The 26,921-nt window shown below is 29.4% G+C and overlaps 5 protein-coding genes across 10 annotated transcripts; 2 read left to right on the top strand and 3 right to left on the bottom strand.

Annotated features, from left to right (window-relative positions):
- The first annotated feature begins 1,554 nt into the window (after nucleotides 1-1,554).
- EloB (elongin B) lies at nucleotides 1,555-6,972 on the top strand. The gene is made up of 4 exons (XM_065515730.1): nucleotides 1,555-1,766; nucleotides 2,072-2,165; nucleotides 2,295-2,439; nucleotides 6,607-6,972. The coding sequence occupies exons 1-4, from the start codon at nucleotides 1,764-1,766 to the stop codon at nucleotides 6,719-6,721; spliced, it is 357 nt and encodes a 118-aa protein (XP_065371802.1). The 5' UTR covers nucleotides 1,555-1,763; the 3' UTR covers nucleotides 6,722-6,972.
- A 786-nt stretch (nucleotides 6,973-7,758) lies between these two features.
- Nucleotides 7,759-9,860, bottom strand: LOC135963756 (esterase CG5412). The gene is made up of 2 exons (XM_065515729.1): nucleotides 9,384-9,860; nucleotides 7,759-8,311 (listed from the first exon to the last, which is right to left on the bottom strand). Exons 1-2 carry the CDS (start codon nucleotides 9,829-9,831, stop codon nucleotides 7,920-7,922), a joined length of 840 nt encoding a protein of 279 aa, XP_065371801.1. The 5' UTR covers nucleotides 9,832-9,860; the 3' UTR covers nucleotides 7,759-7,919.
- Nucleotides 9,861-10,180: 320 nt separating this feature from the next.
- TFAM (mitochondrial transcription factor A) lies at nucleotides 10,181-11,510 on the top strand. Of its 4 annotated transcripts, none has more exons than XM_065515727.1 (4): nucleotides 10,181-10,246; nucleotides 10,325-10,433; nucleotides 10,578-11,159; nucleotides 11,215-11,510. In XM_065515727.1, exons 2-4 carry the CDS (start codon nucleotides 10,369-10,371, stop codon nucleotides 11,321-11,323), a joined length of 756 nt encoding a protein of 251 aa, XP_065371799.1. In that variant the 5' UTR covers nucleotides 10,181-10,246; nucleotides 10,325-10,368; the 3' UTR covers nucleotides 11,324-11,510. The 4 variants fall into 4 exon arrangements, with proteins under 4 accessions (XP_065371799.1, XP_065371797.1, XP_065371798.1 ...); XM_065515728.1 differs by having other exon boundaries at nucleotides 10,198-10,234; XM_065515725.1 differs by having other exon boundaries at nucleotides 10,325-11,159.
- Nucleotides 11,511-13,919: 2,409 nt separating this feature from the next.
- udt (protein undicht) lies at nucleotides 13,920-17,094 on the bottom strand. The gene is made up of 6 exons (XM_065515724.1): nucleotides 16,936-17,094; nucleotides 16,521-16,781; nucleotides 15,475-16,444; nucleotides 14,839-14,996; nucleotides 14,626-14,775; nucleotides 13,920-14,558 (listed from the first exon to the last, which is right to left on the bottom strand). Exons 1-6 carry the CDS (start codon nucleotides 16,979-16,981, stop codon nucleotides 14,269-14,271), a joined length of 1,875 nt encoding a protein of 624 aa, XP_065371796.1. The 5' UTR covers nucleotides 16,982-17,094; the 3' UTR covers nucleotides 13,920-14,268.
- A 733-nt stretch (nucleotides 17,095-17,827) lies between these two features.
- On the bottom strand, nucleotides 17,828-23,295 carry Lsd-1 (lipid storage droplet-1). 3 transcript variants are annotated; one of them, XM_065515720.1, is made up of 7 exons: nucleotides 23,144-23,295; nucleotides 22,776-23,071; nucleotides 22,493-22,724; nucleotides 19,026-19,213; nucleotides 18,755-18,945; nucleotides 18,514-18,691; nucleotides 17,828-18,422 (listed from the first exon to the last, which is right to left on the bottom strand). In XM_065515720.1, the coding sequence occupies exons 1-7, from the start codon at nucleotides 23,145-23,147 to the stop codon at nucleotides 18,258-18,260; spliced, it is 1,254 nt and encodes a 417-aa protein (XP_065371792.1). In that variant the 5' UTR covers nucleotides 23,148-23,295; the 3' UTR covers nucleotides 17,828-18,257. The 3 variants fall into 3 exon arrangements, with proteins under 3 accessions (XP_065371792.1, XP_065371794.1, XP_065371793.1); XM_065515722.1 differs by having other exon boundaries at nucleotides 22,493-22,685; XM_065515721.1 differs by having other exon boundaries at nucleotides 22,493-22,703; nucleotides 23,144-23,294.
- Nucleotides 23,296-26,921: the final 3,626 nt, after the last annotated feature.

Genomic DNA, 26,921 nt, shown 5'->3' with positions numbered 1-26,921 from the left:
AGAGAACTATAATTGTAAAAATATTTAAACTTTTTACGAATCAATTTCTTATTACTGTACGGAGGTTTGTTGAAAATATGAAGAATTGGATTAGTGGCACCTCCCATACAAAGTAAATAGTATTTCGAATATCTGGAGAACTATAACTATAAAAGTCTTCAAACTTTACATGATTCAGTTACTTATGAGGCATGAGGTTTAACCAAAAATAGGAGTGATCGAACAGGGGGTGAGTCACCTACCAAAAAAGTAAATAGTTATTTCTAAACATCTTGAGAACTATAATTGCAAAATTCTTCAAACTTTATATGAATTAATTTCTCATCACTGTACGGAGTTTAACTAAACATGGCTGGGATAGGAACGGTGGTTGTGGGCCCTTCCATACAAAGTACTTGATCAACTTTGTATATCTGGATAACTAAAATTGCAAGACTCTTCAAATTTTGTCCGAAACATCTTTTTATAATTATACTTAATTTTTTGTCTGAAAACAGGCGGGTTATTAATAGTGGACATGGTAATTAACATTTTCAATTTATTAATCGAGCACAATATTTCATTTTTGAATAATCGAACTGCTGTTTATAGTATCCACTACCAAATGCATTCATATAAGCTACAATTAAAGATTAAAGTCATATTTTAGAAGACAATCACTAGCCGGCAGCACTGACTAGGAAACCTTGGCTTGAATGCATACATACAAAGCAGTTGGTTATTCAGTGACAAGTTAGGTTGTACACATGGAATCAATGAGAGTGTGGAAAAACAGTATGAATTATCCGCAGAGATCTCCGAACAGGTCATGGGAGTATCAACAAACTTTTTTTTAATTGTATAGGCTTTGGAAATTGGGAAATAATAGTTTTAAAACGCAACATTAATAAACAATTTTTGAAAGTTAAAAATTTAACACAAGAATTCAAGAAAAACTTACCCATTATTTTGATGATATAAAACTGAAAGATTGCAAAAACAGTAAGTAGTCTTATTTATTATATGAATATAAAAATTGCAAAAATATTTACCATTTCATTAAACTATTTTACATGTTCATTTAAAAACTCAAGTTTTTAAATATTATACTATATGCACATTACTTAATTTATACAATATCTTAATAAAATACATGACACACTTCAGATTTATTAATTTAATTTGTACACAATTTTTATTCATAAGAACCACTAATATCCCCAAATTTCGTTTAACAACGACGCCATTATTTTTAAGCATAATTTTACTTTTTGTTTTGATTACCCATTCCTTATATGCTCTAGGTATTCAATTTAACGGTATATTTAATACATTAATAATACGTTTTAGATGCACCCTGTTATTTTGCACACTATACCACATTTGACATTTCTCTTGAAATAAACGCACTGAACATACCTCTCAATGAAATTGTCAATTAGCATTTTGTCTTTTTTCGGCATTTATCAGAATTGCGGCTCTGCAAAGGGAAAATAAAAAACTACAAAAAGAGAAGAAAAAGAATAGGCCATAAGAAAAATTTTTTTGCTTATATATTTTTATACAACAACAAAATCAAATTTAGAAAGAAGAAAAAATTAACATTTTAATCGAAAAAAGTGGAAAAGCAAAAGAAAGGAAGGCCTAGGAGCGAAAGGAAAAAATTCTTCAGCTGAAAAAACTAAATCTTTTGCTCGAAAAAACGAAAAAGGGAAGTGAAGTAAAAACAGGCAAGGTCGTCATCGTTGTCATCAAAAAAGAAAAAAGATCAACACACAAGCAACATGGTAAGTGAAGTAAAAATAATCCAAAAAAAAATACAAAAAAGGATTTATAATTTAAACAAAATCAAAGCGATTAACGCAAATTAATTAAATAAACACAGTTCACTCCAGCCGATCCGGGGATAACGATAACAATCGTTTACGAAAGCTCTACACTGTGATGTGCCGCTCTTTATTTTCCCCCTTTCAATTTATCATTTTAATACTGGCAGTCTAAATTGAACTTTGACCAAAATTATAAAATTGCTTAAATAAATTATTTTAAATCACGGATAATTGAATTAGAAATATAATTTTATTTATTTTAGGATGTGTTCCTGATGATTAGAAGACACAAAACAACCATCTTCACGGATGCCAAAGAAAATACTTCAGTGGCTGAGTTAAAGCGTATGCTAGAAGGTATGTAAATCTGTCTGCCGTTCAGCACAGTCATTAATATGTACAACATTTGTTTGGCTACTCATTTAAAAAATTTAAAAGTGCTAAAAGAAAATCATATAAAAATCAAAACGTCAACTCTATTTTTAGGCATTTTAAAAGTCAAACCTGCGGATCAGCGTTTATACAATCAAGATAATGATATTATGGATGATGACAATACTTTGCAAGATTATGGCATCACAATGTCAACAGCAAAGGCGCAAGCACCTGCTCAATTAGGTTTGGCTTTAAGGTGAGTTTTTCCTTAGTTTAACTAATTATTTTTAATTTATTTTTATTGCAATGCAATAAAAAACATACATTTGATTTTAAAAAGAAAATAGTTCTTAAAAGTATAATTACAAATGGATTAGCTAAAACAACGATTTTTAATAGGTAAAATATGATTAACCCCCATTATCATGATGTCTGGTTATATGATAACTTAAAGTTATACTGTCTGAAAAAGCAATTATTGTATGAAAACTGTCCGTATAACTTTTGATTTAAACATAACAATACATTGTGATAATGGGGATAAGACTAAGAAAATACATTATCGCTGGGCAATTAACAAATTATTAGCCATGGGCTAAAGCTATATCTTTATGAACAGCATGTGTTCTCTCAATTATAAGTATCGAGAAACCAATTTTATACATTGATGACTATTATCTATTTGTCGCTACGCAAGAGATATCCAAATCGAATTTAAAAAAACTTCGGAAATAATTTTTAAAATATCGAAAATATTAGAAAACTATGTACTTAACATATTCCAGAAGAAAGGTTACACAACATTTTAAAACAAAAATCATATTCCGAATCCATAGAAAAATGTTGAATCAGTAAGGGGAATCTGTATGTGTAAGAAGCGGTACATTGAATTTCGACCACAGAAAAGTCAAAATATTCAAGACATCTGATTCAAATATTAAAATGTTCAAATAAATTAAAGGAAAAACCCTTTATTGAAATGTATCTAAAATTAAATGTTTTTATGAATTCGCAAACTTTATGTAATGTAATTAGAAATACATTTTAATAAATATGGTTTTCTTTCATTTTGAAAAAGTTATCTTTTAGAACATATTAAAAGACTAACCGATTTTTCAAGTACTATTGTATCGTTTATAGCTAAATTTTACGAAAAAACTTCATTATTTAGTCTGTCAACTTCACTGTACTTTTAAGTGTAAATTATTAATGATAGATGAACTCATAAGATAGATAATCTTGCTCATATTTTATTAATTGTGTACTTTATGTTTTTTTAACATAAAATGAAAGTTCCTTGTCTGGCTACTGCTGTTACTGATAAAGTTTGTTTCTTTATACAAAAAATTTTAATATTTTTTATATGTATACATACTATATAATTTTCATTCAAAGTCTCTCGCACCGAGTCGATCTTATCTTCAATTCGAATCGATGAGTAACGCGTTGATTGATACTGGTTGAAAGTCTAAAAATCAGAATTTTGTTTCTTAATTTTTCTACATTATTCATTCATTTTGTATTGCATTTGTTGAGATCAAATTGTTTTTGATTTATAAAAAGAACTTTTATATTATTAAATAAATTAAGAGCTTTCTCTTTTATTTAAGTTAATGTCAATTATATTTTTGTTGTTATCCCTGGTCTTCCTTACTGACCCCTTATTAGTCTTTTTTATATTTGCCTTAGTGACTAATCATGTTTTATGGAATACATATATACAAATATATATATATTTCCTTGGCTGCATCAATTCAACGCAATCATACTTCATTGATTTCAAGGTCGTTTAGTCGTTTATTTTGTATATTGTTAAATGTGAATATCGATCATTCCATGAAACATTCGATTGTGGTGCACAAAGAGCATCAATTATTTTAAATAAAGTCCCTGTATCCATTAAAGTCTCGAAATAATTAGAGACATATGGATGATCTATATATCATATATGGGCATTTCCGCCAAAATGTACACCGTGACCAAAAAGACCTTGGAAACACCTTGTTTTATTATATTTTCATAGGGATACAATAAAAAGCATAAGGAATCGATAATATTGCATCTGATCAGAGGCAATAAAATACATTTTAAAAGCATTTCTTGTTATTTAATTTAGACGAAAAATGGAACGAAGTAAAACATACTATTTTCATTTAAATTAATTTTAGTTTGTTATATTTAATGGTACTCAACACAACATATTTTTGTTAAGTTTGTTGTTGTTACAACAGTTCGACTGTGGCCGATAGTTTTTTCCAGAAATTATAAGAATATAGTATTTAATTATTTGTGCTGTTGTCTGAAGTTGGTAGTGGGAGCTGCGCCATAGGTCTATGCGGCGCAAATTTGTAGACCTGGTGGGACAATTGAATAAGTGCAAAGTGTCGTGAGGACTTTGATGACAGACGTGGCAACGGTTTAAAGTGCCAGGAACAATTCGTTCTTGGTAGCAGTTGAGTAAACTGAACTGAACCGGCTAATGTCTCTCACAATACGAAATCGCAGGGGGGTGTTTATTTAGGACTCTATTGCATCTGTAGCCTCTAATGGCTTCAGAAACCGCCGTGTGATGCAAAGTTTTCCGAGCGCTTGCAATTGACAATCTGTCGACGTCCGGTAGTAAGACGTCTTGGATATCGCTGCGAAAGCGATAGTCAACAACACATTAGTTGTCAGACCGACAGTAACCTGGTCTCCGACAGTAACCTGGTCTCCTCATGTAGATGATCCACATTCGTCATCTTGACAGAACCAGTTGTGGACCGGAGAGTATTATTCTGTGCCGTTTCTAAACTGGGGCCGCATAATTGAGAAAAGAGCGACCAATCGCCTTTTACAGTGGTGGCCAGGAATTTAAGACAAAAATTGTTTGCTAAATTCCACGTGATTGTCAATTATTTTTTCAAATATTTCCACAAATATGTATGCATGAGGACTGTTTTAACACACAAGTGTGTTTTATTCGACTGTGTCAATTCATACATATTCACCACGAACACATAAAATTTTTCTATTCTACAACTTGACCAAACAATTTTTTTTTTGAATAAAAATATTTTCTCACATTTATATCGTTATATTTTTATTATTATAAAATATTCGGACCAAATTTCGTATTTTTAGTTCCATTAGTTTCGCTCATATCATGTTATTAACAGTGGATGTTCGCTGAGGTGGGTCAACGTATTTCCACATATCTTTGTCCATATATGTTTTACCGATTTTTCCTAACATTTTTCAGAAACTAGAAACATTAATAATAAATTTCATACCCTTAGAGGTCCTTTTATTTTGGCTCTATCGCACTTAAAATTCAGTTGATGAAAAAATTCAAGTATTTGTCTTAAATTGGTGGCCACCACTGTAGTCGCTACAATCGTCTCCTTGTTCATGTCCCAAGAGGTGTCATTTAGAGCTTTAAGGATTAAGTCCCTGTGTCTAACCTTTTGGTTGATGTAATTGCGTGCCTTGAGAAGTGGAGGAGACTGTTTGTAGTCTATTGTTATTCTTTAAAAATAAATACTTTGAATACTAAACTTGTTTATATAAAATTTCGTAAAACTATCAATAGAAACAATATAAATATCATGATGGACAAATAGTCACGTGCGAAAGGGATTTAAATTAAATTTAAATAAAAGTATAAATAATTTTTGGGTAAAATCAAAACCATTTTTTAAAGACTTCGAAGAACAACATACTAATTTAGTCATATTTGCATCAGGTTTCGCTGAAATCGGCGTTTGAATTATTGGCCCCGAAAACCAATTTTTTTAACCCATGATTTTTTGTAATTATGTATCTTGAAAACGAAAAATTTTCCAAAAATAACCTTAGTACCAATTAATTATAAGGCTAATTAATAATTAACAACTATAAGTTAATCCTATTGTCAAAATAAAAACCCATTTTATATTGACTTGTTTCACTTTAAATGTGACGGTCACTTTCGAAATAATGGAATTGTATATTGTATCGATGTTCTGCAAATAGCTCGATTTTATATATTAAAATGGACCGAATTGCCTCTTTCGATATCGAGTAAAATTGATCGTAATTGTTTGAGATTTTGGCAATCGATTTCGAGCAAGAAACTTAGTACATTTTATTACAATTACAACTTCAATATCGAAGTTATTTTTCGATACGATCACGAATGCTGCAATTCGGCCCTAGGATTTTTTACTCGAAAGTTAAAAGAATAAATAATGTGGAGTCTATTTATAGAACACCAATATATGAGAATTCGTTTTAAAAACGAAAAATTTTAGCCAAATTCACGTCATTGGACAAAATAATGTATTTCAAACACTTTACTAAAGAACTAGGAATTCAGAGGATATCAGCAGATTTTATTAGACACACAAAAGTCAATATGAATCTGAAATATTATTTAATAATTTTCTTTATATTCCTCTTACAGAAAGGAAAGCGGCGATATAGAAGCACTCGAAATTACATCATATTCATCACCACCCGATTTACCCGAAGTCATGAAAAATCAAGAGGCAGCAAATGGTAAAGAACAAGTGGCATAGACGACAGTCAATTGAGACATCTACTACAGCAAGAATAAGAACAACAACAACAATAGCAAAATACAGCAAAATATTAAGCAACACTTTCTTTTAATCAAAAAAAATCAATCAATCATTTAACATTTCCTTAACTTTTTTATTTAAATAACACAACAAGAAAAAAAACATAAAACAAACAACTATTTAAGTCGAATGAAAATACAGGTAATTGCTAAAAGAAAAAAATAAATAAAACCCAAACAAAACAAAAACATGTATTTAAGAAATCGATTGACAAAGAAACAGACAGTCAGGCGTGGAATCTAGCGACATGTTTTATTCATACATTTCAAACAAATTAACCAGCTTGAAATATATTTTTTTCTCTTTCTCCGAAGCTAAATAATAATTAAATTTAAAAACAAACATAAAGTGTTGTACTAAATGCTAAGATTTACTGTTGTCATTTCACAAGAGAAAAATCTCTCTTTAAAATGAGTTTAGTTTTTTTTTTAAAGTAAATTTATTTAAAAAAATATTTAAAGGGGGGCTCAATGTTTTTGATTTTTCAGTTTTATTTTCTTCTTTTCTTAAATAAATTCTCAACAAAAAATAAATTTTAAAAATTTATAGTTTATAAAACAACAAAACATCTTATTTAAAAAAATTCTTAGCTTAGCGGACAAACAAAATTATTAAAAAAAAAAAACTAAAAATTCTATAACCCAAAATATTTTTTTTAATTTTTATTTACGTTTATTTTTTAAAACCCGTTTTTAAGATTTTTCTTTAAAAAAAGTTCTGACTTAAAAAAAGTAACAATTAAACATTTAAAAATAATTAAAAAAAGCCTTGTTAAAATCTCGTTAAAAAAGAAAAAGAATTTGTAAGAAATGATTAGAATTAACCAAACGAAAAATAATAAAACAACAAAAACATATTATGATTTTTAGCTCATAATTATTTAAACGAATAAAACGTAAAGCAAAGCAAAAAATATCCTTAATTTTCTCTAAAGGCATTATTAATAATACATAATAAATATAAAACTAAAAACATTATTTTCTTTTTTTAATTTTTATTATTTTCTTCTATTTAATTTAAATTATAATTATGTTTCGGTTTAATTTTATTAATTGAAAATTAAAAAAGAATAAAACAAAATATTACAAAAAAAAATAAAATTAATTTTTATAAACTTATAAAATTCGTGATCTCTTCATGCACTGTCCTCGGAATCATCGGATATTGTTTGTATTTCACCCTCCACCTCTTCTCCTTGTTGCTCCTCCACAAAGGCTGCATTTGAGGTTTGTTGTAATTCTAAATTTTCCAAATACTCTTGCAAACGATCTTGAAAGAAATTTATATAGGTTTGTTTTTGCTGGGATGTGGCTGGGAAATAATGTCCGCCATTATGTTCTAGGACTTCGACATTTTTAAAATGATTGGCCAACTCTTGGCTCATTTCTTTGGGTATGATTTCATCGGATAAACCATAGACATGTAGTGTGGGAATGATAATGGATTCTTCGTAAGCGCTTTTATGTACTAAACTACCGGATAGGAAGCCAGACGAGAGTATGGCAAATTCCGGGCGTATAGATGTCACTGAAATAAAGATAGTGGCATAGAAGCGTAAATGTAGAGAAAGAAACACCAGTATGAGTGTTTTTTGATTTTTTTTTTTTATTAAATTAGCAATTTTTAGTGAAAAACGATTTTTGAAATTTACAATTTTTTGAGAAACAATTATATATCGATGGACTATATTGATTGCAAAATATTCAGCAAACAAGCCCATATCCGTTCTATATTTTAAAAGAGAAACAAATATTTTTTGTAATTTTGTTGACATTTTTGTAATTTCTCTATCTTATCGCCCATTTCTGTTTATAAATCAATATATTTTTGAGTCGGAATGAATGTTATATAAACCCCATGTTGAAAACGATCCTAAGGTATTTGAACCAAGTTGACTTCTATATCTCACAATTTGTAGCGTAAGTATAAAATAGTTTTTTTGAGATTCCAATTTATAATTATTATTCCTGAGATATTGGAAAATAACTATTTACTTTATATATGTAAATAATAGTTGCCATTTTCAGAAAAACTCCGTATATTGATAAGAAATTAATTTGTATAAAGTTTAAATTCTTTTACGATTATAGATCTTCAGATATTCGAAATTAATACCTCACATTTTCAGCCAAACTATGTACAATAATAAGGGATATATTCAGAAATTTAAGAACTTCCACAACTGTATTTTTCTTTTACAGATCGGAGTGTCTCGTCTCCATGTATAATTCTCTATGACCAGAGCAAACATAAATTTGCACCAAAAAGTTTTTTATGCGCATAAAAAATACACAAACGAAAAATATCCTCTTGAAATTCAAAAAACTCATAAATTAAAGTTGGTTATTATAAGACTAAATTTCGATTTTAATGACTTTGATTCAATTTGTTATTTTTGCAATAAATTACTATGAGTTTACTTACATTTTCAAATAAAAAATTCAACTCACAACTTTAAAAAATATCTTCACATTATGTATTTCAGATATTTACAATATGACAAATTGGAATTTTTAAATGTTTCTATGTAATTTTATTTTGTAAATTAAGCAAATACTTTATGGTAAATTTAGAAAATTTTTATAACATTTCCACTTACACTTCTTCCTAGCTAGACCGCATAATAAGCCCACAAAGCAGGCTCCTTGGGAGAAGCCCAATAGACCTTGAAACGGGCCTTGAGTCTTCCAAGTATCCTCTACCAGTTTCAAGCTTTCTTGAAAACCAAATGCCGGACCATTCCTATTGGTACCCTTAAAGGAGCCATCATCTTTATTAAACCACCAGCTCAACTGATCAGGCTGAGGTTCTACTCCCTCTTCCATGGGTTTAGCCTTGTGGGGAGCATCTATAAACACAAATTCGGCGTATTTATTTACATGTTTGCGAAATGATCCCAATTTGCTTTTAAAACTATCGGCATTTTGCCGATAGCCATGTAAACACAAAACTCGCACTTTGTCTTTGATTTCTAGCTGGGATGTTGAGGATTTCTTTTTGCTTGACGATGTAGGAGCAGATGATGAAGCAGCCTCGTTATTGGTCATAGTAGAATTATTAAAAGATGTTTAAAATAACTTCTTGCCAAAATATTAGTTTGTTTGAATGAGGTTAGGTTCTGTAAACAGCTGTAATTAGTTGAAGGTATATTCAGTGTATGTCAGTAAATAAAAACAAACAAGTAAAAGTATGTTCAGCAAGTGACAATATTTAACAAAATTGTTTTAATTTTTGAAAATTTTAATAAAAGTATAATACATGAAGTATTTATTTCATAAAGTATATTTCTATTTATTAAATTTAAACAGCTTATCTTATATTTGTATTTTAAAATTATTTATTTTTGCCCCTATCAATGTTTTTCACTAAACATACATCTTTGGGTAAATTTGTTTTTTTTTTTGTTCTTCTGACATTTACTCTTGCTCAGCTGGTTCCGCGTTTTCTTATGTAAAATTTATTGTAAATTTTTCTTCTGCACACATTTTTATTAAAGATTTATTTCTTAACACTGCATTTATTTTCTTTTCTATTGTTTAGTTTTTATACAACAAAGTGAACCATTTGTTATTACGCTTTTAGAAATGATATTAACAGTTTCACTTTTAAACAAAGGATCCTTCTTGGGTTCTTTGATTAACAAATGCAGGCAAGTTGTACGAATTAAACCAGTTAAATTAGAAACTAATATAAAACCCAACATCTCTACTTCTATAACAACATCAACAAATACTCCTACGGCTGCAATAACATCGCCTGCATCTTTGTTAATTACGGAACAACAAACCAATAGACCTGCTGCTGTTGCTAACCTTAGTTTGAGTAGTCCCTCATATGTGGCTAAAACTTTGGAGGAAAAAGCAGGACTACCGCCAAGACCCAAAAAGCCATTGACACCCTACTTTCGTTTTATGAAAGAACAACGACCCAAAATACAGGCTGAAAATCCTAAAATCTCCATTGTGGATATAGTGAGACAAGTCTCAAAACAATGGGTAACTGCAGATGCATCTTTGAAGCAGCGTTTGCAAGAGGAATACAAAAAAGAACAACAGAAATATGTGGAGACACGTACGAAATACGATGCAAAAATCACAGATGAACAGCGCTCACAACTAAAAGAACTTAAACAAGAGCAAATTGATGCAAAAGAAAGACGTATGATGCGTAAACGTATTAAGGAATTGGGACGTCCTAAAAAACCTGCCTCGGCCTTTTTACGTTTCATAGCCAAGGAAAGAATTGCAACGCCTCAGACTGAAAAAGAAACATTCAGGGAATGGCACCAAAAGGCCACCGCCAAATGGGGCACACTGACTGACGAACAAAAGAATGTTTACATAATGGAATCACGCAAGGAATTGGAAAAGTACAAGTAAGTTGGCAAAATATTTGAGAAACAGAATTGATTTAATTTTTTGTGTTTACAGAATAGAAATATCCTTGTGGGAAGAAAAAATGATACGTTTAGGCAACATTGACGTTATTCGCCATAGCAATCTAATTGATCCTCCTGAGCCCAAGCCAAAGAAACATTAACTTGTTGTCACAAACATATTTTTAATTGTTTTGTTTAAGTTGATTTTTGGTTCTACATTCATTTACTTTATTGTTAAGTTTTATGCCACTACTTTGTGTTTTGGTATTTGTATTCATTTTCAAGCTGGAAGACTAGAAATTTGTTTATATCGAAAGGCTACATTAAAAATTACTTAAATTATCTAAATCAGTTATTTAGTTTTATTTATAGTTCCACAATTACTTGGAATGAACAAAAACCCAAAATATAGACTGACAATACTAAACTCTCTATTATGAATATATGTATGTAGTAGGGTATTCAATCGATTAACCGTTAATCGGTTAACCGATTAATTTTGGACGGTTAACTGTTCGAATAATTTGAAATTGCCGATTTTCAAATAACAAATAAACCGATTAATTTGTGTCGATTAACCGATTAACCGAAATTCCTTTTTTTTCCATTTTAAAAAATTTTTTTGTATTTATTTTTCCGTTTCAATTCAAATACAAATTTTAAATTAAAATTAGATATTTTTTGAACATCCAATAAACATGATTAGTGACCATGGTAGAACCAACCAGGTACAATTATTAGGGAGAGTTTTCAATATTTACCCCTACAACGTCACTTTTTATTTTGTTTTCGAAATGTTTTGCACGTTATATTAAAACTAACACATATTTATTTAGAAAAAATTTAATTTGAATTGAATATTTCACGAAAAAAAAGTAAATACACAAAAATTTGTTTAATTAATTTATTTTTGTATTAGACATTTCGTTTTGTTTTTTTCTAATTTTCTTTTGTTTGACGTTATAGGGAATGTATAATTGAGAACGTACTTTTTAATAATTGTACCTTGCTTGTTCTGCCATGATTAGTGACTATGTATAACAACTGACATATTTAATTTACATGTATTTGAAACTTTGTATGTATTTACATGTATAGACGAAACTTTTTTGAAATGAGTCTTTTATCATAACTAAACGAAACTATTAAATTAATCAAAATCTAAAACAATCCAAAAATGAGTATTCCTTATAATGCTTTTGATTTCTCCAACATATACAATCAACGAGAGGTTTTTTTTCCAAGAAAAGTTTTATTAAATCTAAAGGAAAAAAACGTTTAAATTATATTCTTTTTATAAAAGATTATTTCAGAAGATCTCACTAAAACCCTAAAAAACTCACACATCGCTCATTTGCTGCAACATCGTCATAATTCTAAAAAAGTCGTTTCGAGAAATACGTCTTTCAATGTTTTATGACATTTAACTATTTCTTAAATAAATTTTCAACAAATCATGCGATTTCAGAAATATAAATACTAGATGTTAATAATCTAATAATCTTTTTAATCTGTATTTAACCCAAATTTTTACTTATCAAATATACGAGAAAACATGAATTTTAATTTTGATGTTTACAACAAAAAAACACTCTCACACAAAAAATAATTGACTTTTTTGAAAACTATATGAAATATTATAGAACAGCGCATATTTTGTATTACTCAGTTAATAAAACGCGGATTTTGAGTTATGACGTTGTTGCAGGAAATATGCGATATATTTACAATAATTATCTCAAATACCTTATTTTCTGGTTTTTATGTTTTTGTATACAAAATTCGTTGTTGTATTTTCAATTTTAAATTAAAATAGAAATTATTCGGTTAATCGAATAATTTTAAATTAACCGATTATTAACCGAATAAATCTAAACCTCGATTAATTATTTGCTCGATTAACCGATTAATCCAGAAACCCGATTAATTGAATACCCTAGTATGTAGTGAGACAGGTCTCGAAACAATAAGATGCAAATGCATCTTTGAAGCAGCACTTGCAATAGGGATGAAAAGCGTTCACAACAAAAATTACTTAAACTATGATCAATTTGATGCCAAATATTTAGTTATGAAATATCGTCAACTAAAATGCAAAGAAACCTGACAAAAATATCTAAATATATAATGATGAATAACTTAAAAAATAAAAAAACAACAGAATTATAAATATTAAATAGGTGAAGTTAAGTTTATCTCACCAATTTGCAATGCCAAATTTCGAGTTAATAGCAAAGTTATTTTAATAACTGACAAAGTCTTGTAAACTACATAGCTTCTAAATTTACACGCAGGATCGCCTTAGAAGCATTCTGTCCTAATTTCATAATCTATTGTCTATTACTTGTTCAGCATCGTTAAGTTATAAAAAAAAGTGTATGTCACTTTTGCCTTCATAAATGTAAATTTGTGCATCACTGATGCCACGACCTGCAAACTTTTGCAACGGCATATCTGCCAAAAATTTGCATTAAAAAACATTTGACGCAAAGCAATAATGGCAAATATGCTCTTAATTAAACTTTTAATTTGCTGCAGTGATGCAATATTATTGCATTTACAAACATACCCATACGTTTGTTACGTATTTCTTATTTTTCTTAAAAAATAAACAAACAAATATATCGGTTTAAAAACAAAAATAAAATATACGTTGCAGCAAATGAGCGATAATAATTTATAGGGTAGCAAATAATAAATATAGAATTTTCTACATTTATACCACACTCATGCTAAACAGTATAAAAAACATCGAAATTTCTTTTATTACTACATCGTTAATACATTTTATTTTTATACTACTCATATATAATTTGTATAAAACAGTTCCAATAATTTCGTTGGTGATGTATTTATTCAACATGCTACAACTAGGGACGGAATGGACGAACTTAAAATATTAATATAATTGTAAAAATACATTGGAATGGAGGGAGGTTTTGAAATTATACAACAAATTTTTATATAAACTTACAACTAATAAGACACATTTGTTTGTTACAAAGAGATTCTTAGATATTTCGAATTTGTATATATGTAAATGGTTTTGGTAAAAAATTGTTACTAAATGAATTTTACTTATAGAAATACCTAAATGAACTCTAGGTTAAACATAAAAATGTAATAATTTTATGAGTAGAAAACCCAATGTTAAAGTCAAAAAAATTTCCACATTTACTAATGCTTCGAGACGACTAGCACCGGCCTTATAAAAGTCCCAATCGAATATAATATTGGAGGCATCAGATTGACGCCATGGATTTTCACCATCATCAAAATACATGGGGCAGTCATCGCGTTCTCGTTCGTATTCGATGGCATCAATGGCGACAGCAGCTCCCTCGCTGTGATTCCAGGAACTTACGTCTTGATTGAGTTTGCAAAAGGCGCCCGCAGCTAGTAATCAAAAAAGAAACGAAATTAATTATTTTATTCTATCGTTTTCTGCATTCTCGCGTAGTACCTTGTGACATTAAAACTCTGTTTAAATCGGCCCTTTGATATACCCAACATCTGTATTTAGATAATGGATCCAAATCGTCATATGTTATTAAGTATGACTTCAAATTTTCCTTCCAAAAACCGATACATTTCATGCGATAATCAGGATCACCTTAAGTTAATTTATTAATATTAATTTTCTGCTATTTTATATTAAAGTGAAATTAAAACTTACTGTAAATGTCTACCGGTCTGCCCAAATGATCTACAGATAAACAATAGTTTTCATCGACCGCCATTTCTTTTTGATCTGTATCGCACACTGATAAATCGGAAATGTTTTGTTTGCAGCGTATATCAGGACGTGGACTCAATGTAACGCCACCCAAAATTCTAGAAAAATATAATTGATTTCAATAGGTTTTATTTTATAAGTATTTGAAATCCAATTATGAACTATGTAAACTTTCACACAATCACAACAACAACATACATGATACGTGTGGTTGTTGTGATTGTGCAAAACTTCGCAAAGGATTTTTGGATTTTAATTTTTTTTTTTTTTTTTCTTAAAAAAATACTTAATTTTTAGCAAGGTTGTAGAATTCCCAATAGCAAATTATAATTTCATTCTTCACTTTTGCATTGTAATCAGAAATTACTATTAATTTTATTGCATTATAAAAATTTTAATTTTCCAATAGCTGTATTCTAAAAATTGGAACCTGTTATGTATGCCCCTTTGGTATTTGAAGTCCTAACTCAATAACACCAAGAATCTTTTTATTAAAATTCCCCAATGTGTTACGTTATCATTTCCCATATCAGACTAAAAACTCGTTCGTTTTTTATTTATGTATATTCTACTCACCTTGTTTTAAAAGGATGTTCACCACGTTGTGTAAAATTAAATTTACCGGCTACTGGACATCTCACAGGTACAGGATTTTTTGCCAAAAACAAATCATATTTCCAAGCTTCATCATTTTTAAATTGAACCCACGAACATACCGTACTGAAATCATCTTTAATAACAGCCAAACCCTTGCGATAACGAATAATGTTGTGATGGCGGGGCATAAAATCAAAACAAACATAATCCTTCTGACAACCGTCGACAGTAAGGCGAGCCATCATAATACGATTACCACGACGTTCACGACATACATAAATGGTGCGCCTATAACGTGCCGTATCCGGATAATAGGTTTCATTTATATGCGTCTCACTAATAATGACATCAGCATCTATGTTGGCCGTATTAACCCATTCGCCGGAAAAATTTTGTGGTAAAGTGCATCCAGGCTCAACATATTCCGCTTTGACGGGGGTAAGTTTTAGACGTTCCGGAGAATTTTCGGGAGTTTTTAGTGTGTTACACTCGGCAGTAATGGATACACCCACATACAGGTCATCGTCACGATTTTTGAGTAAACAACGATATTTTTCATCTTTACGTGATTCCTTTGTATTGGCCACGGCAAAGTAATGATTTTTACCCACAAACCAATCACCCAAACAACTGTATTCCACAATGCCACTAAATGTGCCATCCATACCCTCGCACTGCTGATAGGTGATGTTGAACTTTTGATTTTGTATCAAGAACTGAGTACCGGCCGTTTGGCAGGACTGTATTCTGGCATCAGGTTTATCGCATACCCCTGTAAAACGGAAACGATTCTGATAGGTAAAGTGCCAAACACCTTCCAAAGAACTGCGGCAATTGATGGGTATAAAGTTTTCGTTGAACAAAGTAATCAATTGCTGATCATCCTTAATGCCGCGACAAACAGTTTGTACCGAGGGTTTAGCACCATCTGCTATAGTAACACAAGGACCTGAAATAATCAAAAATTAACAATACTAATACATTATGGAAAACAAACTAGTTTTATGCAACAAATGTTCACTTACTCTCAAATTTCTCGAAAATATTTAAAGTTCTTATGAAAGTCTTTACACAGTGGTAACAGCCCTTGCCGCGTTCTTCAAATACAAAAGAATACTCATCGCCGTGATGTTTTTCCATTGTTATGCAGTAGCCTCGCTTACTCATTTGCCTGGCATCTATTACCGTTTGTGTGGGATAGCCAGATTCCCAAGAAAACCATGATCCTTGCAGAATCTTAGGTATAGTACAATATTGTTCTTGCAATTGATTGTATTGACCGTTGGCTATATCATATTTATAAAATGAAAATGTATTATAAATTAATTAATTTCTCAAATGAATCAACAAGCAATTTGCTTGTTTTTTTATTTTTTGTGACTTGAGCCAGGGGTGTGGCTTAAGACTCGTCACTTTTGTTTTCAACACGCAAATGTTTACCTGCCACAAAAATACCCAAAAGGGTAAATAATTCATATAATTTCATTATAACTTTGTCACTATACTAATGTTTTAATACTTTAACATAATTTCCTTAAATATTTGCTAATAAATTTAATGAAAAGAACAATTTTAAAAAATTAACAAAACACTAGCGTAAATATAATAAAAGAACTGTGCGTGTTAGGTGTTTGAGTTGCCAACTATGTGAGACACAAATGTTTGGTTTATGTTTGTGCTGCCGGACTTATAAATACGCTTAGAATGAACAGAGAAAATACAATGGCGGGATTTTGCATATCGTTAAATTTAAATTCAATAACAAATATCCTATTTTTATAATGAATTATGTAATATTTTCGAATGATAAGTAAAATATGATGTACTGGAAAAAAAGCTTTTGCATGAATCCGGTTTCCCTGGTCATAAGCTTACTATTGCGTTCAGTTTTGAAAAATTTCACGAAAGGTAAAAATATGTATGTATCTCGTATTCCCCTTAGTTGCTACAACTCTTCCACATTATTTTGTGTCTATCTTAGACCGACCATTTTTGGTAAACAATTGGTGAAATTTTCCAGTGGTCCTCAAAAACTTTGCATTTTAATATTTTTATGGGACCCGTTGTGAATTGAGACAAAGAACTCAATTCACACAATATGTCAGTCTATTCTACAATAGCCCTGTGTAAAACTGTATTTGCAAAGCACTTACTATTCGGTTTATTAAAAGTAAGTAATACGTAAGCAAAATTTTCATAATAAAGAAAAAATTCAACATTGTTTGGAAATAAGCAAATGAACTGTTTTTTTTTTGCTCTCCTAAAAACTTGTGTGTTTCTAAGATAGAGGTGTTTTGAATAAGTCCCTGGATATAAAGTAAGTACATACAAGTTTTCGAAAGAATATTTTTAAATCTTTATTTGATGTATTTTATATATTTATCATCATCATTATTAAAAATCACAATAGTGTTCTTACATACGAAAAACAAAGACATACAAGTAAAATTTAAATGGTTAAATGGACAAAACGACAATAAAACTAAAATCGTTGTTAGAAAGAATCGGTTTTATCCGACCTAAAAATCATAGATACTTGGGCGCTACACAATATTTCTTAAACTTGTGTGTAACAAAATTTTACAATGAAGTTGCGTGTCTATGCCTACTCTATATTCAAAATATTAAATAAAATAACGTTAGGGAGAAGTAAAAATTAAAGAGAGAAAAATTATTATTTTTTAGTTAGTACGAATATGAAAGCAAAAATAAAATTCGATAATTAGAAATAAAAATACGACTGCAATAAAAAACTCTACTTCTCAGTACACGCCATTTATATTGTTGTGAGACGAAGGCGTATTATTCTCCTGGGCTACGAAACGCAGACTTGCTGATGAAGTTGTGGAGGATGAAGCAGCAGAACTGCGATGACCGCTAATTTTTTCGGCTTCGATGCGGCCCGATAAGAAGGAAGCCAAACGTTCCTATTCGAATTGAGTTTGCAAAATTAATATATGTACATATATATGTATTTGTATTTGACTAGGGTTAAAATTAATTAATTTTAATATTTACCAAATAAGCATTAGAAAGACTTTGTAGGCTGCCATAGAAAGTGAACATGCGTTTTATTAATGTCTCGGCTTCTTCTTTCGACAAATTTTTTACTTTATCCAATTTTGTTATGCTAATCAAACGATTGTTGAAATATAGCATGTGGTGTACAACTTCTGTTGTGGTATGGGATACAGTTCTATGAAATTAAACCAAATATAATTTATATTGTTTTTAAAATGATATTCTAACAAAAAATTACTTGGGTATATTGGCAGCCACATGAGCACCAAAGTTAACAACATGTACCAAACGTCTGACCGATTCTCGGGTCAGTAGAACAATTAACTGTTCGAGTGTTGCCGGTCTGGCTTGATTTTCGGGTTCATCTAGACTTAAATAAGCCCAAAGTTCTTTTGCTTTTTGTAGGGCCAATTTTGGATCAGTTGCAATCTAAAGTTTTTTTTAAAAAAAATTGAAAACAAATTAAAATGTATCTACACATGTACATATACATATGTAATATTATTTACCAACTCAGCAGCATATATCAATATATGTATCGCTTCTTTACTTTGTTTCTTCAGAGCTCTGGCTTCCGCTAAAGTCCGTTGGGTTAAACGACGCTTAAGCTTACGCGAAAAACGTTGACCGTGATGAATTGCCTTGATGGCGCCTTTTTCATTCGGTGCATCTACATTGTTATCTTCATCATTTGGTGCTAAAAGACATGAAAGTAAATATGTACATTTAAAAAATAATGTATCCCTGGTAGTGTAAATTGTAAATACAGATGTGAATCTTCTCAAAAAAAAAAAAAAAACTTTAACATAAATTCTATCATGTTCAATAAGATATTTTCAATAATACTTATAAATTTTCTTTAAAATGTTAAATTATCTCAACAAATTGTAAATTGAATCTAACGAATCATTTTTTAAACTTTGTCCACATTGAAATTAATTATTGTCGAAATTAACTTTAATCTAAAAAGAGGAAACAATATATTATGAATACCTGTCACCTACTTGGGTCAAAAGGTTAGATAAACGTGTCTTTAAATGTATATTTAAACAAGTTTTAATTTATATGTACAGTTGTTGACACACAATTAAGTTACTAATCTGCTGTTGCCTTTAATAATTACAAAGAAATTAAATAAAATCATTTTTATTTATTAACATTTTAACCTACGTATTATCACGAAATATGCCGATGATATTTCAGTAGTTAATGGATGTTAATGGCCCAACCTTAAAATTGGCATCGTTTAGTCATGGTTGGATAAGAAAAAATGTTGAGTTCCCAGATCTACAATTAAGTATAATAGCTGATCTAGAATTATGCCCAGTTACTCCTACCCAGTAGTCAGGTGTTTCCAATCTAGGTGTGCAGAAATTATATACTACAAAGAATATATACATATGTACTAAATACAAAAAAAACAATATAGGTAGTACCAATTAAAGTATTTTAATTAAATTAAAATAAATTTATTTCAAATGGAGCCCATTTTAAATAAAATTGAAATAAATTTATTAATTTTTATAAATTTTTTAATAAAAAGTGTTTTTTTTGGAAATTAAAGGCAATAGCAGATGAGTAATTCAATCCACAACTGTATGTACAAACATATTTTAGGAGAGCAGAACAAATGTAATTGTTAATGAGAAATGAATAATTAAGTATTACTGAATTCAGTTTAGATTTCAAATTTTAATAAATCTCAAACATTTCCTTCGTGGCTTATTATTCCTTAATAACTTTATCCAGATTTTGTCCAAGCCTTAATATTTTCTGATATTTCTTTTTGAATAAACAATGTTACAACTGTTCTCGTGTGAACAGCAAATAACTGAAACATTCAAAACTTTTCTCAATATTTTTCATGACATGTGTATAGATCAGGAATTCAATTAACGAAAATACGTACGAAGATAAAATCAAAAATCAACTATTATGCAGTACTTCTATATGAATCTAAATAAAAGTAAAATTATTCTGAATATTCTGCTGCAGACCCTAATCCGGACTATCGAATAAAAATCGAATTGTTCTTGTATTAAAAATGCGTTTAAAACACATATCTAATGATGATAGTTGTGTTCGCGTACTTGATAATCTATATAAATAAAAATCAAATGTCGTTCGTTGGTAATTGCATCAGCAGAGAACGGTCGGACCGATTTAGACAAATTTTTTTTTAAAATGTTGGTCATAGCCCAACTTAGGATTTTACGGAATGAAAAATTGACCACACCCACTTTTTTCGACTTATCTAAAATCGGAAAACGGCTACATCGATTTGGCTAATTTTTTGTTTAAATGATCATAGTAATCCAATTTAAGTTTCTACTGAAAGCAAAATTTAAAACTCCAATTTTTTTTCGATATATCTTAAATCGCAGTACGCCTGGACCGTTTAATTACTTTTTTTTTAATGTTCGCAATACATAAACCGCAAAAGTTTTTACATAAATAAAAATTGTCCACTAATACGCCCACTTATTTCTGCAAAATACATCGGTCTGTGATCAATCATATTTCACACAAGAATTCGATTACTTATACAAAAACTCACAATAAGCGTTTAATCAAGAAAAAGAGCTCGATCTGTGATCACTCATATTTCTGACCAAAAATCGATTTTTTATATAAAAACTCAAAATATCTAAATTCGCTAATAACTTGGCCAATAAGAAAAGGAGTTCGATCTGTGATCACACATATTTCTTAACAAAAATCGATTTTTGATATAAATACTTAAAATATCTAAATTCGCTAATATCTTGGCCAATAAGCGTTTAATCAAAAAAAGGAGCTCGATCTGTGATCACTCATATTTCTGACCAAAAATCGATTTTTTATATAAAAACTCAAAATATCTAAATTCGCCAATAAGCTTTTAATCAAGAAAAGGAGCTCGATCTGTGATCACTCACATTTCCGACCAAATTATACTTCAAAATAAAAATTTTAAATATTTTTAGGTAAACAATTTTTTTTTTAATATTTAGCGAAAAAAAATTTTGGTGAAAAAAAATTCGGGTTAAAAAATATTTTTGCGATTTTGACCCATTGTAGGTCCAACTTATATTTGTCGTTGCAAAGGTCTTTGAAATCTATATATCATTAGATATCCATATTGTCTATATTAATGACTTAGTAATCCAGACATAGGTAAAAAATCGAGATTTTCCTGGTTTTATATACACAAAATTCATGTCACCAAATTTTGTTACGATCGGTCCATAATTAGTCATAGCTCCCATATATACCCGCTTCCGAAAATCACTTTAACGCGCATAAATCGCTTAAAAATGTTGGTAAACACACAAAATTCAACACAGTTAACTTTAATATAGACATAAATCACACGACCTAATTTCATGGTGATCGGTCCACTTCCGAAAATCAATTAAAAATATAAATTATTGAAATTTTAAAAGAATTTTTTTTTTCTCTTTTACTTAGTGTAGGGTATTATATGGTCGGGCTTGACCGACCATACTTTCTTACTTGTTTTTTATATATCTTTCAAGTTTAAAACATAATTATATTTAAATTCAAGTCAAATTACAACAAAATGTTCAAGTGCTTGAATTTTTGGGACTTTGGGATATTACCTATTTTGACTTAATAATATAGGGTATAACTTGAACTTAACTGACCATTTCATATTTATTTTCAATGTTGTCTTATCAATGCAAGTTTTTTTTCTTAATTTTTTGGTTTTTTTTTGTTTTTAGCGATTGAAGAGAAAATCAACAGTCGACTTTGTCTTCGTTTTTATTTATATACATTTTAAAATTTAAATGAAGATTAAAAGAAATTATTTATTGTTTTCATTTCAGTCACTTATTTCCAAAATTATTTAGCAGGAAATGATAACCTTAAGACTATTTAAATGACTTTTTTGTTTTCTTTTTCGAGTGAACGAAAAACAGATAAACAAAAACCAATTAAACAAATATTTCTATACCATTATTTTTTAACTTACCATCAGTTTGATCGCCATCACCCTCAATGGCCACTAAATATTTATCGACGAATTTGTCACCAGCCGTCAAAGCACCATCTAAACGTTCGGCCGCATAGGTTGTTATGGGACTCTCCAGCACTGCATTGCCGATTTGTTTCACCGAATCGGCCCTTTTCAGAACCGGTTTAACCAAATGATCTGTCATGTATTCCTTAGTATTCCAATACATCTTTAAACCCATAATAATAGTCTAATAATCATAATATGCTATTAGCCTAAAAACTAAATTGTCTTATCTTACCAGTTCGGGTGGTAAATACACCAAGGGGGCACGTTGCTCTAAAATATCCAAGCTCTTGCACATCACTGAGTCAAGACGTTTGAGTGGTGCTTCGAAAAGTTTTACCGCTGGTTGCACAGATTCATAAGCGGATAAAATAGTGTATTCTGCAGTTTCAAAATACCAGTTGAATAGACGATTGCTATTTTTGACTTTAGCATACAGATGTTCTACCTGTTTTAAACTTGTTTCAATTAATGGTATACTCCCAATGCGATCGATTGTCTCCAGATGCAATTTTATACTTGGCGTATTGGCTTAAATTGTTTTAATAAAAATTTAGAATTTTTATTTTTAATTTCTTTATAATTTTAACCTTTCTTACTAACCCATTTTTAATTATTTTATATATTTGGATTTTTGTTGGTAAATGTAGCAGCTTTATATTTTTAAAAAACACCCTTTCAATTGATCCGCTTTAACGCGGTCCGTTTCGTAAACCTTCTCGTTCAAGCTGTATATAAAAACTAAATCTCATTGACTTTGAAACGTACTTTTAAAAAATGAATTTCTTTATTTTTCGTTTTGTGAAAAAAGCGTACTAAGTATATTGAATTTAATACTCCAAGTTTTCAGCTTTATGCAACAATACGAGAAAATTTATTGTATGTATGTATGTATGATGATTGGTGGGAACAGCAAATCAGTATCAGAATTTTGTATGATGATGTTGCTCACGCGTTAAAATGTTGCATTAATAATGAGCGATACTCAATACAAAATCATATCAGTAATCAAGTAAATTCAATTGTTTAATTCCAGAGTCACGAATTTTGTTATGCCCTACATGTACGAGTAAGTATCAGAGTAAAGAACAAATCTCACCAAAGATTGCATTATAAATTGTTATTTACATGCTTCTTTTCCCTGATCGAATTTAAAATAACTGTTTTTGTTAGGATAGCAGTTTCGATCTGGAAAGAAGCAAATCATATATACAGTAGACAATAAAGATTTTTCCAGAGAAAACTTGGAATCCAGAAATATTGTAACGTCATTAATTTTATACGCTATTTTAGATTATTTCTGTTACTGATTTTTATCGATGAAGGTACTTTGGGTTATTTCGTTTAAGGTGTTTTGTTGTAAGGATATAGTTTACGGTTTGATTTAAATTAATAAGAAAATTTACAAAAATTACAATAGTTGTGTTCGCGTACTTGATAATTTGTACAAATTATCACTGGAAGTTACGGGATTCCGTTCGTTTACTTTTAAAAACTTGCAACGAGAGATCAAGAGAGTGTTAAAAGTGACAGTTCGTAGATAGAGAACATGATATTTTTTGCTGGACATTTTTTATACAGTAAAAAATATCAACATAAAAATATGTTTAAAACACATGGTTGCAAATATAAACAAAACTAAAAAGTTGAAAATTAACACAATTTACAAGTCTTGCAAAGAAAAGAAGTAAAATAACACAAAACAAACGTTTTAAATTGATTTATAATAAAATACAACATATTTTTACAAATTGTTGTTCGAGTACTTTTTGGATATTTTTTTAGATTGAGAGTAAATGTATTTTTACGCTCTAAATTAAAGTTACTGGATAGTTTTTATTGGAAAGTACGCGAACACACTTAGTGTGAATTACTCGATGTACTTTTTTGACAATGCTTTTTTTAAATTTTCTTAATTTAAATCAAACCGAATTGTTGAGATGAGAAAAATATAAACCTGCACAATAGAATATAATAATATTACTTTTTACTGTATCAAATTATATGACCATCTTAGTATTATTATATTTTAAAATGTATTCTTAATTAAATACTATACTACACAAATAGAAAGCTTGACCTTTGAGAGACTTTACAGATAAGCAAAATGCCGGCTAGCTAAGATTCCAAATAACAAGTAAGATGTGCAGTTCTTATTAACATTAAAACAACAATATTAATAATAAATAGTAAAAGTTTAAATAAAAAAAAATATTTTCTTTCAATTTAAAACTATTACATACATACATAAAAATGTATCAAAGTTCAGATTTTTTGTTTGTTTTGATTTTCTAAAATAAATTTAAAGAATTTCAGAGATATTCCAACATGCGGAGTGAATGAATCAGTACTTTTGAAAAGTATTTCCTTTAAGAAACCAAAAACGTTTAAAGTGAAATTATGAACTGGTCACCTTTAACGCTTTTATGCAAAGACCGTTACATTCAAACCATTTATAGGTCTTATCTATCTTATTGAAAGTTGTACTTTGATTTAATGTAAAAAAAAACACGTAATTTTCCAGTGATCACGTCGGACATTGATTCCCAAATAGATTAATGGAAGTGACAGCCAATAATTAAAATCGCTAAATATTTCAAGGTTTTTGTATACATAGTACATACATCTAAGGATGTGTTACTGATTCATCCAAATGTTTATAATTATTTGAAATCGATTAGATTATTAAGATACTTAAGGTTTTATGATTGTTCCATCGTTGCTAAGTACGTGAAGATTTTTTTATTATAACATCATTTTAATATTTTTTATTTTGTAATCTGCTGTAGACATATTTTATTATTAATATTTGTATTAATTTAATTAAAAGGAGATGAAAATAAAAAGAATTAATAGTTCAATATGTAAACGTTATCAAAAAAAAAAAACAAAGATGGTGGAACAAATTTCTGTCTGATCACAGTCTAGAATTTCTGATGCAAGAATTTTTTATTAATTAAATATACTTCGTAGAAATCAATAACCTAATTTGTGCCTAATTAACTACATATATAATTTATGTTTGACTTTTGTGGCAAGTGCCAAACAATTGTTTGGTATTTGAAAATAATTATAATATATCGTTACCCCTAACTTACATTTTACTAATTTAACAGGAGAAGAAAAAAACATGATAAAATAAAAAAAATATTGAGATTTTCAATGCAAATTTCGCCAATACAATAAAAAACGCTCCGACGAATTCATTTCAGCTTTTTTAAATCCTGTAGACGTTGCCACTTCTTTTATCTAAAAACTTTTATTTACATGTGTCTATCATTTGTCTAGGCATTTCATCTAGAAAATCCATGGTATTTCTTACCTTTCATACGGTTTTGTTGATTACGAATTCTCCAACTCTCTTTTCTTGTTTTACATTCAGCAATAGGGTACTCTAAAATATGATCTTAGAGTCTAAGACTTAGACCCCTTTCACACTAGGTAATTTAGTTGCGCAAGTCTCTTGCCCAACAACAAAACAGCATGTAAAATTTTCTTCTCCTTAACCGACATTACCTCTGCCATCTACAAACACAAGAGACTTGCGCAACTAAATTGCATAGTGTGAAAGGGGTCTTACGGGATTCCGTTCGTTTACTTTTAAAAACTTGTAACGAGAGAGCAAGAGAGTGTTAAAAGTGACAGTTCGTAGATAGAGAACATGATATTTTTTACTGGATATTTTTTGTCCAGTATAACATATCAACACAAAAAACGTTTAAAACATATTGTTGCAAATTCAAACAAAACTAAAAAGTTGAAAATTAATACAATTTACAAGTTTTGCAAATTTTTACTCTCTAAAATAAAGTTACTGGATATTTTTTACTGGAAAGTACGAGAACACACCTAATGTTGAAGTATTTTTTAATTTAATAATCGAAGTGCTATTTTTCTCCATGCTTTTCTGAACTATTTTATGTAATCTTATATGAATTCCGTTTTTTCTTTTCAATAATTGAAATAAAATGTAATTTTTAAATAAAACGCAATTCATTTATAGTATGTATACGATATAAACCGACAATAGTACATACATATACCACATTAGCCGCCAATTTTTCAATGGCTTGTTTATGGGTTTTTTTCACTTTTTCTCAAATTTCTCTGAAACTTGGACTTTTCTACATCCCTGGATGTAAACCTAATAGGGTTTTTACACTTACGTACATTTTGGCGAAACGCATGGAAGGTGTCGAAACTCTCACTTGCAACTTCTAACATCTACCATCAGTAAAATTGCAAAAATATTAAAAATCATATTGTTTTTATGAAAACAAAATGAATTGAGATTGGTTTTTATTTTTATACTATCAAATTAAATAAGAAAATAATTTCACAAACACATTTCAAACAAATAAAATGTCCCTTCATTATTATT

This window comes from Calliphora vicina, chromosome 1, assembly GCF_958450345.1.
Source record: "Calliphora vicina chromosome 1, idCalVici1.1, whole genome shotgun sequence".
In the NCBI taxonomy this organism is placed as follows: Eukaryota; Metazoa; Arthropoda; class Insecta; order Diptera; family Calliphoridae; genus Calliphora; species Calliphora vicina.
This window is presented reverse-complemented; position numbering and strand designations above follow the sequence as displayed.